The sequence below is a fragment of the Suricata suricatta genome, chromosome 7 (assembly GCF_006229205.1).
Source record: "Suricata suricatta isolate VVHF042 chromosome 7, meerkat_22Aug2017_6uvM2_HiC, whole genome shotgun sequence".
Taxonomy (NCBI): domain Eukaryota; kingdom Metazoa; phylum Chordata; class Mammalia; order Carnivora; family Herpestidae; genus Suricata; species Suricata suricatta.
In genome coordinates, this window is record NC_043706.1 from 41,642,183 (window position 1) to 41,654,916 (window position 12,734).

Consider the following 12,734-nt stretch of genomic DNA (forward strand, 5'->3'; position numbering starts at 1 on the left):
TATGTAAGGAAGGAATATAACTCAATATAATAAAAGGCACATAGGACAAGCCAATAGCTAATATATGCAACAGTGAAGATGAAAACTTTTTATTTTAAGATCAGGAACAAGACAAGGCCCATTCTCAGCACTTGTTTTCAACATAGTATTCGAAACCCTGTCCAGAAAAATTAGGCAGGATAAAGATTTTAAAAGTATCCAAAATGGAAAGGAAGATATGTAATTGTCTATTTGTAGATAACATATTATATGTAGAAAATATAAAGAATCCATGAAAAAAACATTAAAACCAATAAACTCAGGAAAGTTGCAGAAAAAATCAACATACAAAAATCAGTTAGAGAAAGAGAGATACCATATGTTTTCACTCATACATAGAACAGGAGAAACTTAAGAGAGGACCGTGGGGGAGGGGAAGGGAAAAAAGAGGTAAGGAGAGGGAGGGAGGCAAACCATAAGAGACTATTAAATACTGAGAACAAACAGAGAGGGTTGATGGGGGTGGGGAAGAGGGGAAAATGAGTGATGGGCATGGAGGAGGGCACCTGGGATGAGCACTGGGTGTTATATGAAAACCAACTTGACAATAAACTATATTTAAAAAATGAGTTACATTTCTGCACATGAGCAGTAAGCTATCTGAAAGAGAAATAAAAGAGTCACATTTACAATAGCATCAAAAAGAATAAAATAAATTTAACCAGTGAGGTAAAATGTTACCAGGCTGAAAACTGTACGATATTGACGAAAGCAATTAAAGACAATACAAAAAATGAAAGACACTTGTGCTGATGGATTGAAAAGTTAATATTGTTAGAATGTTCATATTACTCCAAGCCATTTGTAGGTTCAATGTAATCCCTAACAAATTTCAATGGTATTTTAAACAGAAATAGAAAAAAAAATGCTAAAACTTATATAGAACCACAAAAGACACTGAATAACTAAAGCAATCTTGAGAAAAGAAGAAGAAAGCATCAGACTGATTTTGAACTATACTACAAAGCTACAGTAAATCAGAATGGTACTGGCATAAAAACAGACACACAGATGAATGAAATAGAATTAAGATACTAGAAATAGACCTATGTATACACAGGGAACTAAAATTATGGGAGGCAAGAATACTAAATGGAGAAAACACATTAATAAATGGTAGTGGAGGGGGGCCTGGGTAGCTCAGTTGGTTAAGTGTCTGATTTTAATTTCAGGTCAGGTCATGATCTTAGGGCTCATGGGTTGGAGCCCCACATCAGGCTCCATGCTGGCAATGTGGAGCCTGCTTGAGATTCTCTCTCTTTCTGCCTCTCCCCTGCTCGCTCTCTCCCAAAATTAATATATATAAACTTAGAAAAATCTTTTAGGTAAAATAATAAATAAATGGTATTAGAGAACTGGACATTACATGCAAAAGAATGAAACTGGACCCCCATCTTACACCACTTACCAAAATTAACTCAAAATGGAATAAAGACTTAAATGTAAGACCTGAAACCATACAACTCATCGAAGAAAACAGATAAAAATCTCCTTGACACTGATCTGGGAAATGACGTTTTGGATATGAGAGCAGCACCAGTAAGAAATAAGTAACTGGGAGTACATCAAATTAAAATGCTGTTGTTGCACAGCAAAAGTAACAATCAACAAAAGGAAAAGGCAACCTATGGAATGGGAGAAAATACTGACTAACCATATATATCTGATAGTGGGTAATATCCAAAATATGCAGGGTTATCATACAACACTAGTGGAAGGGAGTCAGAAGGCTGCAATTCTGGTCCCAACCCTAGCACCTAATCAGCTCATGACTCGGACAAATTGTTTCTCTATATTTGGCCATTCAAGTTAGACAAAAATAATAACCTCTCTGTTTTTTTCATTGAGATTTAAAGATTACCAAATAAAACATGAATATGAAAGTACGTGTAAACTTAAAAATTCGGAAAGGATCTGAAGAGACATTTTTTTCCAAAGAAAATACACAAATGGCCAACAGGTATAGGGAAAGCTGCTCGACATCACTTATGGTCAGAGCAGTGCAAATCAAAACCACCACGAGGTACGACCTCATCCCGAAGAGAATGACTATCACCAACAGGGCATGTGGCCACAGGTGCTGGCGAGGGTATGGAGAAGAGCAACGCCCTGTGCACGGCTGGCGGGAAAGCAAGCTGGTGGAGCCACTACGGAAAACAGTATGGAGGCTCCTCAGGAAAATTAAAGAAGACTGCCACAAGAGCCAGCAATCCCACTTCTGCGTGTGGGACCGAAAGAAAGAAAATCTTTGAAAAGACCTCTGCACTACAATGTAACTACGACATTATTTACAATAGCCAAAGCACAGAAATCACCCAGGTGTGGATCACAGATAAACAGATAGTGGTCTTGCATGTGTGTGTGTGTGTGTGTGTGTGTGTGTGTGTGTGCGCGCGCGCACGAAATAGGACTATTATTCAGCCACACACAAAAATTGCCGACAATTCCTGCCATAAAATAAACCTTAAGAGAGCATTCAGCTTAGTGGGGGCGCCTAAACGGCTCAGCTGGTTAAGCATCCAACTTCAGCTCAGATCATGATCTCCCAGTTTGTGAGTTCAAGCCCCGCAATGGGCTCTGTGATGACAGCTCAGAGCCGGAAGCCTGCTTCGGATTGTGTCTCCCTGGTTTCTGCCCCTCCCCTGCTTGCACTCTGTCTTTCTCTCTCTCAAAATAAATAAATAAATAAATAAATAAATAAATAAATAAATAAACATTAAAAAAATTTTTTTAAATAAAAAAAGAGTATTCACCTCAGTGACATAAGTCAGAGAGTGAATGACATATACTGAATAATCTCATTATATACAAAATCTAAGAGAAACAACAATAACAAAAACCCTGAACTCACAAAGAGTAGCTGGGGGGCTTCCAGGGACTGAGGAGTGGAAGAAAAGGGAGAATGTGGGCAAAGGGTATAAACTCCCAGTTACATGATCCATCAGTTCTGAGGACCTACTGAACAGTATGGTGAATATAGTTAATGATGTTGGACTGCACACTTGAAAGTTGACAAGAGATATTAAATGTTCTCATCATTCATGCAAAAATGTTAAATACGTGAGGTAGTGGGTGTGTTAACTAACCTGAATGGGGTTATCACTGCACAATATAAACATAGCAAATCATCTTACTGACCACCTTAAATTCACACAATGTTGCCTGTCAATTATATCTCAAGAAACACAGAATAAAAATTGAAGAAAAAAAACTAGTCTTAAGAGTTAAATGTATGGAGAATTACAAAACGGCATAAAACACATACACACATTGACATACACATAATTTATAATGGCAACAAATATACAATGGTAAAAAAAACTAACTTCTAAAAACCATTTCTCTATTATTCTTCTTTCTACCTGAAGAACTCACTCTAATGCATGCCACAATATGGCAAAAAGAAAAAAAGCAAGATCTTCCTGTAGCAAGGTATCTCATTCAACTTTACATTTGGTGAAATTAGGACAGGGTCAATCTCACAAGTATATCAAAATTATTATTTAAATAACATGTGGATAAGGAAAAGTAAGCATATACTCTGATAAGAATTTCTGTCAAGTAAAAACATAAGCAAATTCTTGTTTAAACTACTATAATGACCATCATCAAATAACTTCTATATTTAACTTGGAACTTCTAGATTTAAAATATAAGAACGGTATAAACATGTGTCCATAGTTCAAAAAGATATAGCCCAATAAGATACATTTCAAATAGTATAATAGAAAATAATATGACTATAGACTAAATAGACTAATAGACTAAATTAATAGTAGATTAGTTCACAGAAGAATCAGTAAACTTAAAGCTAAATCAATAGAAACTACAAAGTTAAACAAAGTAACAACTAAACAGAGGGTGGAAAACATTTGAAGAAAAACTAAGAGGCTCTCAGAGATTTGTGAAACAATAACAAATGGTCCAGGACACACGTGACTGAACTTGAAGAATATACACACAACACAAAATAATGGCCCAAAACGTTTGTAAATTAGTGGAAAACATTCATTTCCAGATACAACAACATCAGCAAACTTGCAAGCAAGATAATCATGAAGAAAGTCAGTCCTTCATACATCAAACTTCTAAAATCCAGTAATAAAGAGAGAATCTTGAAACCAGCAGGGAATGACAACATGTCAAATACAAGGGAAAACAGGAATAACAGCAGACCTGTTATCAGAAACTAATGTACGCTGAGAAACACTGGAGGGGCATAAGAGCTAAAAGATAAGCAACCAGAATTCCACATACAAAAAAGATACACTTCAAGAAAAGAGGTAAAAATAAATAAGTTCAGATGAAGAAACTAAAGAGAATTCATCACTGGTGTGCCATTACTATGAAAGATGTTAGAGTTTTCAGGCTGAGGGGAATGTTGGCAACTCAGACCGATAAGAACAAATGATGAGCATGGTAAGTATGTGGGTAATTATAAAAGACTGCATCTTAATTGCTTTAAAAGGAAGGACTCTATTTTCTTTTCTAATTTTTTTAATGTTTATTTGAGAACATGAGTGGGGGAGGGGCAGGGAGAGAGACGGAGACACAGAACCCAAAGCAGGCTCCAGGCTCTGAGCTGTCAGCACAGAGCCCGATGTGGGGCTTGAACTCATGAACCACGAGATCATGACCTGAGCTGAAGTTGGACACTTAACCGACTGAGCCACCAGGTACCCCTAAAAACAGAACTCTTTAAAGGAAAAGCTATGACACTGTGAGGTGAAGATAATAGCATGTATAGATTTAATATACTAAATAGTAAATATCTGGTAATTTTCTTAAAGATAGAAAGATACATAGAAACACAGAGAGAAAGGAGAGAAGACCATGTGAATATGGAATCAGATAAAAATAGGGGCCAATTGAAAATTCCACATCCAATACTTTATATTTTATTTAATTTTCTTAAGAGTGAGAGTGACAGAGAGAGAGAGAGACAGACAGACAGACAATGCGAGTAGGGGAGGGACAGAGAGAGAGGGAGAGACAGAATCCGAAGACAGCCTCCAGGTTTTGACCTCACTATAAGCACAGAGCCTGATGCTGAGCTTGAACCCACAAACCATGAGATCATGACCTGAGCCAAAGTCGGATGCTCAACCGATTGAGCCACCCAGGCGCCCCACATCCCCGCCAGTACTTTAAAACTTGTGCCACTTCCTTCCAGTCTCTGTGTTTTCTAATGAGAATCCTGCTTTCAAGTCATTGTTCCTCTATGGTAATAAATCTGGGTGATTTTTTTTAAAGACTTTTTTTAATGTTTATTTATTTTGAGAAAGAGAGAGAAGGCGCAGAGCCCGACAGAGGACTCAATCCCACAAACCATGAGATCATGACCTCAACTGCAATCAAGAGTCAGATGCTTAACTGGCTGAGCCAACCAGGAGTTTCTAAATCTGGGTGCTTTCAGGATTTATATTATGTGTTTTAAATATAGCAATTTAACATGCATTTCTTTGGGTTTACGCTATTTGGAGTTAGCTTAGCTCCTTGAATCTGGAGATTTATGTGTTTTAATTTCAGATGTTTTTCAACTATTATGTTATTATAGAGAAAGTCCTTTTGCAGTAGCAATGAAGATCAAGCATGTAGGAATAAATATAGAAATATGTGAAGCCTATAGAAGAAAAATGTTACAACACACATGAAAGACACAAAAGTGGTTTTGAAAAAATATAGACAGTCCTTATTCTCAGGCTGAGTGAACATACTTAAAATTCAGCTTTCTCTAAATTGATTTATAAATTCAGGCAATCTCAATGAAAACACCAAAAAAGCCATTTTATAGAGCTAGAAAATCTAATATTAACATTCATATAAAAATAAATATACGAGAATAATCAGGAACACACAGAAAGAAAAATTACAAGGAGATTCTAATTGAAACAATCTTTAAAATATACCATAACACCTATATAATTTTAAATGTTTTATCACATGCATAGAAATATAAGGTACAGGTAATAAATATAAAATCATAAATAGATCCCAAATATGCTTATTTAGTATATGATAAAGGATGTATTTCAAATCATTAGGGAAAGTGTGGACTTTTAAATAAAACATGATGGTATAAATAAATGTATAGTCCTTGGAAAAAAGATAAAATTAGATCCATATCTCACATGATAATAAGAATAAACTACAAATGGATTAAGGATCTAAGTGTTAAAAATGAAACCATACAAGTATTGGAAGGCAACATGGGTGAATTCTTCTTCAAATGCAATAGAAAGTAAGTCTTTCTAACTATGTTTCAAACTCCTAAAAAATAAAAGGTTGATATATTTGGCTCATGTAAAATAAATATATCTGTAGGTCTAAAAAATACATAAAAGCAAAGTCAAAAGATAACACATAATGGAAGAATATATTTGCATTATATACCACAAAGGATTGATATCTCTAATACATATGGGACACACGATCAAAAAACCTGGTGGAAAAGTGGGAAAAGAACATGAAAGTGTTCCTAAGGGCCACCACTGTAACAACTTGAACAATAAAAACAATGATATTATCGCATAATGATTCTAAGAATAAAACTTAAATATACACTAGTCCATACAAATATACATTAAAAACTGAATAAATAAATGGTGATAAAGGATAGGTATTCCTTTAAGAATAATTGCAATTAAAAAATATAAAAGGAAAAAAGGAAACAGAAAACCACTATTAGGTAAATACCACAGTCATAACTGTCTCAGACAAGATCCACAGATGAATGTTAAAACAAATAGGCATAGGTTTTTGGAGAAGGAAAATATTTGCAGAGTCACAAAATACCTCCCCTAAGATATTTATTTACAAAAAAAGGAAAAACCTGCAACTTCGTTATTGTGGGAAAATTTAGCATATATACGTTTAATCAATTTATCAAGGTTAAGATCACAATTAAGACATCAACAACATGAATCCCATTGATAGGATGCACTGAAAAGGACTCATCACTTCCGTGGTATTCTTGACAAAAATGCACAGCCACATTCTCATCATAAGAAAACATCAGGTGGGTTGAAAAAAGAAGAGCATTCTACAAAACAACTGTCTAGTAAGTTGAACAAGGTGTCAAGGCCAGAGACAAGGAAAGACGAAGAGCTATCCTAGAAAGGATTGGACTATTAAGACAAGATAGCTCAGTAAGATGTGTTGTCCCAGACTGGCTCCTGGAACAGGGAAGGATCATTACAAAGGAAACTGACGAAATGAAATAAGGTCAGTAATTTCATTAAAAGTATTACACTGTCCTTTCCTGTTTTTGACAACAGTACTGTGGTTGCAGAAGATGTTAGCAAAAGGAAGATGAAAGGTCTCTGAGAATTCTATGCATAGAAGTTTTGAGAAAACAGTTCAGGGTGACTAGGGCTCAGGGAGTAGGTGAAAGGCCTAACTATACCAAGGGGCACAAGACGACAGTTTTGGATGATGAAAACACTCTATATCATAATGGTGTTGGGAGTCACACAACAGTATTCAGTTGTCAAAACTGAATTATGCATGTGGGTTGGTGAAATTTTATTTTATATAAATTATACCCAGCAGACAAGAAAACAATTCCAAATGTAAATATAATCTTTTAAAAAAAAAAGGGGCTGGTTACAATCAGAATATAAGCAGAAAGGAGAAACACCGAATAAGATTATATATGCTCTTACCAGATTAATTAACTGCGTGTGAACCACATCTTCTACCAAAACTGCTGTTTCATGAAGAGGTCTCCTAGCATCACCTAAAGAAAACCTAAAAAAAAAAAAAATAAGAAAGAAAAAAAAAGAAAAAGAAAACAAAAGAAAAATTAAGCATACCAATACTAAGGATTGTAAAACTAAGAAAATAAAAAAGTGAAAGCTATTTATTATAATAATGCTAACAAAGTACAAATCGTTCATTCAAACAACAGAGTGGGTGTACAGTTTTCTATGGATCAAAGAACTGCATTTCTCCCATACAAGCAATTCTTTTAAATTTTTAATTTAAAAAATTTTTTAATTTTAATTTAATTAAAATGAAAGTTGCTTAAAACAATATATATAAATGCCATTATATATCATTTCTAATTATATATAAGCAGATTATCATGAATGGGTTACTGATCTTAAAAGTCCTTTTCTCGACCTTCCTATGGTGGACCAGATGTGCAGAGGACCCCTTCCTGGTGAAGAACATTTGAAAATGCACAACTTGTGTTAACAACTTACATTTAAAGCAGGCTTTAACCAGCGTGTAGGAGATAAAACAGAACGCTGGCAAGATGATAAAATACAGTTCCTCTGGATAAGAGAGCCCTGGAGCCAAAGTGGCCTTATTCTGAAGGCAACTAATTATTCATAGTAGCCAATAATCTGGATTTCATTTAGCACAGTATCCAAAAGACAGGACAGAATGCTGAGACCCCAAGCAAGGCAGGAGGTCAGTTTGAGGGACCTAATAGGAGGTTAGTGATATCCAGTGTGTGTGAACTAAGCAAGTACCTACTCCACGGAAGGCACTTTGCCGATCTCACCTGAGGCTATGAGTGAAAGAACCAAGAATGCAGTGCTGGCACGAGAGACAAATGGAATAGAATAGAGAGACCAGAAATAAAGCCTTACATTTTGTACCACTGATTTTCAGTAAGGGTGCCAGGAACACTCAATTTGGAAAAGACAGTCTTTTCAACAACTGATGCAGGGAAACAAGATCTCTGTATGCAAAACAATGAAGTTGGATTCTGACTTTGTACCATATGTTAACATAAACTTGAAATAGGTCAAAGACCTAAATTAAAAAGCTAAAACTATAAAACTCTTAAACGAGGGGGAAATCTTCATGACCTTTTTGGCAAGGGTTTCATACTATGATACCAAAATAACAGGCAACAAAAGAAAAAATAAATATATTGGAATTCATCACAATTACAAACCATCAAAGGACAAGACAGGGAAAATACCACCCAAAGAATGGGAAAAAATATTTGAAAATCATAGATCAGACAAATAACCAGAATATATTTTAAAAACTCCTTTAACACAACAATAAAGAAAAAATAATCTCAATTTTAAAATGGGTGAAAGATTTGAATCAATATGTCTCTACTGTAAAGATATACACATAGCCAATAACCAGTGAAAAGATCCTCAGTATCATCAGTTACCAGAGAAACGCAAATCAAAACCATACTGAGAAGCTATTGGACACCCATAAGGCTTTTCTAAGGGCATTTCTACTATCAACAAAATGGAAAGCATTGGCTAGGATATAGAGAAACAAAATACTGTACATTGCTGGAGGGAAGGCAAAATGGTACAGCCACCGTGGAAAAGAGTTGTGTGGTTTCAGAAAACGTTAAACACGGAAGTAGAATATGACCTAGCAATTTCACTGCTGGGTATAGACCTGCAAGAATGGAAAACAGGGATTCAAACAGGTACATGTACGCCAGTGACCGTAACTGCCATTATTCACAATCATCAAAAGGTAGAAACAACTGAAGTGTCTACTAAGAGATGAATAAACAAAATGTTGTATATACATACAATGAAAAACCATTCAGCAATAAAGGGGAAAGAAGTTCTGACACATGCTTTTACATGAATAAACTTTAAAAACACTACACTAATTATATAAACCAGACAAAAAGGACAACTACTGTATGTTGCCACCTATGTGAGTTATCTGGAATAAGAAAACTCATAGAAATAGAAAGGAGAATAGAATATCCAGGGGGATTGGAGAGTTTTTGCTTCATGTGTGGAGGGTTTCTGTCTGGGATAATAAAAAGTTCTGTACAGTAAATAGTGATGGTGGCAGCACAACACTGTGAATGTATTTAATGTCAGAGAATTGTACACTTAAAAACAGATACAGTGGTAAATTTTATGTTTTCTATTTTACCACAATAATTAATTTGGATGAAAAAAAAAAGTGGAGAGATTCAGCTATAAAGATAATTAGGGTTCAGAACAGCAGATCTGAGGGGCACCTGAGTGGCTCAGTTGGTTGAGCGTCCAACTGTAGCTCAGGTCATGATCTCGCACTGAGTTCGAGCCCTGCACTGAGCTCTGCGCTGACAGTGTGGAGCCTGCATGGGACACTCTCTCTCTCTCTCTCTCTCTCTGCCCCTACCCGGCCTCCTCTCTCTCTCTTTCTCAAAATAAATATACTTAAAAAAAAAAAAAAGAACAGCAGATCTGAGGAAATTACCCATAATACATCATGGATAATAACAGAATATCATTATCAATGTTATGTCAAATATGTTGATACTGAGGCGAAATGGATAAATTCCACCCCTCCAATATAAATTGCCAATCTTACTGATGTACATAAACAGAAAAATAAATAAATAAAAGGCATGAATAACACAAAAGGTGGGATTACAGGGAATTCACTTTCTCTTCTACCCTGCACTTATGAGCTCTTGAGATCTCCCTATGATTGGTTAACAGGAAAAAAGAAGACTCGGGTCCTGGTTTACAAGTCCTGCATGATATGCAGGTGCCTCCCAGAAGTGAACTGTAGTTCCATAGCACTGGAGTCCCCTGCTGAGGCATCCTTGAAAGACAGTGGTGAAGGGAAATCTTCCCAATAGGAAAACCATTTAACAGTATGCCTAGTTGTTCCTTTGATTTGAAAGGACAAATTATATACCGATTCATGGGCTATGGTCAATGCTAGGCTAAATAAATGGTAAGGAACATAGAAGGAACATGATTAGAAAGTTCATGAGAAGGAAATTTGGGGGAAAGGTAGGTAGACAAGATTTCCCTGAACAAGAAAAAAGTGAACTTACCAGAGTTCCATGACAATACTCACGGGCAACCTCAGCAAAGAAGAATCTTAATAATCAAGTGGATACTATCAGCTTTTTGCCCCAAACACCCTGTCACATTCAATGGCTCATGAACCAAGTGACCATGGGGGGAAGGACGGAGGATAGGCAAGGCCCAGTAACATGGATTTCCATTAACCAATGCCATCATTGTTACAGCCCCTGCTGAGTGCCCATCTGTCAGCTGCAAAATCAACCCTGGGTTTCCAAAATGGCACCACTCCATTAGGTGATCAATCATTTTCCTTGCAGCATGTTGATTATATTAGACCACTGCCATCATGAAAATGAATGGGTATGGTTCTTACTAGAAGAGACATTTTCTCTGGATATACATTTGTTGTCCCTACATGCAATGCCACTGCCAAAATGACCATCTGTGGACTAACAGAATGCCTTGGTTGTCCTGGTATTCTATATAGCATTGTCTGTGATCAAAAAATTCAATTCACAGCAAAAGCAATGGTGCACTAGGCCCATGCTCATGGAATTCACTATTCTTAACATGTTCCCCACCATCAAGAAGTAGAAGTAGCTGGTTTGACGGAACGGTGGGAATGGCCTTTTGAAGACCCAGTTACAATGCCACCTAGGTGACAATATCTTGCAGACCTAGGGCAAGGTCTCCAGAACATTTAAATATCCTGTGAATCAACACCTCATATATGGTGCTAGTTCTCCCACAAATAAGATTCACAAATCCAGGAGTCAGGGGGTGGAATGGTACTGGCAACACTCATTACCCCGAAAGACCCACTAGCAAAATTTTGCTTCTAGTTCCCATGACCTTATGATTTGCTGGCCTACAAGTCTTTTCGAGAGGGAGAAATGCTTTCATATTTATTCCACTGACAAAACAATTATTCCATTGAAATAAAACTTAAGACTGCCACTCAGTCACTTCGGATTGCTCATGCTTCTGAATCAACAAGAAGGAGTTACTGTGCTGGCTGGGGTGACTGATGTTGACTACCAAGTGCAGACTGGACTGGTTTGCCACAGTGGAGGTAAGCAAATGTCTGGAGTACAGGAGATCTCTTAAGCCACCTCTTAGTATTACCATTCCTTGTGATTAAAGTCAACGGAAAACTACAGCAACCTAATCCAGGAAAGACTATTAATGGCCCAGATTCTTTGGGAATGAAGGTTAGGTCATTCGACTAGGCAAAAAGCCACAACCAACTGAGGTGCTTGCTGAAGACAAAGGGAATGCAGGATGGATAGTGGCAAAAGGCAGTTACTAATACCAACTATCTATATGACCAGTAACAAGCAAGTACTGCAATCATCATGAATATGTCCTCTTTATTTTGTTATCAATATGTGTGTCTGTGTGTGTGTGGCAAATATTGTGTTTCCCTCCCTCTCTTATTCCCTTATCATGTCACATAAAATGTACTGAATTAATAGCAAAATATTTAATCATTAATTTTACATCATAGTATTTAAGTTAGGGATATTAAGAAGTGTAAACATCATTTAAGGACTTAACCTCATCTGCTGGGGAAAGGGGTTAATACATTTTCAGCTGCACACTGGATAAATTTATGATGTTAGGCAAATTTAGGACCTTGTTATTACCTTTACTGAGAGATTAAGAATAATTTAAAGAGATGTAAATGGGTGCCAAGTTGACATAGAGTGATGGTTAATTTTATGCCCTAACCTCACTGGGCTGTGGGGTGCCCAAGTATTTGATTAAACATTAAGCTGGGGGTGTCTGGGTGGCTCAGTTAGTTAAGTATCCAACTCTTGATTTTGGCTCAGGTCATGATCTCATGGTTCATGAGATCAAGCCCTGTGTGAAGCTCTACGCTCTCGAAATTCTCAAAATTAACTGACTGAGCCATCCAGGCATCCCTTGTGAAAGTTTTTT

The 12,734-nt window shown here is 36.5% G+C and overlaps 1 protein-coding gene across 3 annotated transcripts in view; it reads right to left on the reverse strand.

The window, feature by feature from the left end:
- Window positions 1-12,734, reverse strand: part of SUPT3H (SPT3 homolog, SAGA and STAGA complex component) — a 498,445-nt gene that overhangs the window by 232,689 nt on the left and 253,022 nt on the right. For all 3 annotated transcript variants that reach the window (XM_029945224.1, XM_029945222.1, XM_029945223.1), the window contains exon 3: window positions 7,704-7,788. In XM_029945224.1, the coding sequence (XP_029801084.1) occupies window positions 7,704-7,788 (85 nt within the window). The remainder of the gene's footprint in view (window positions 1-7,703; window positions 7,789-12,734) is intronic.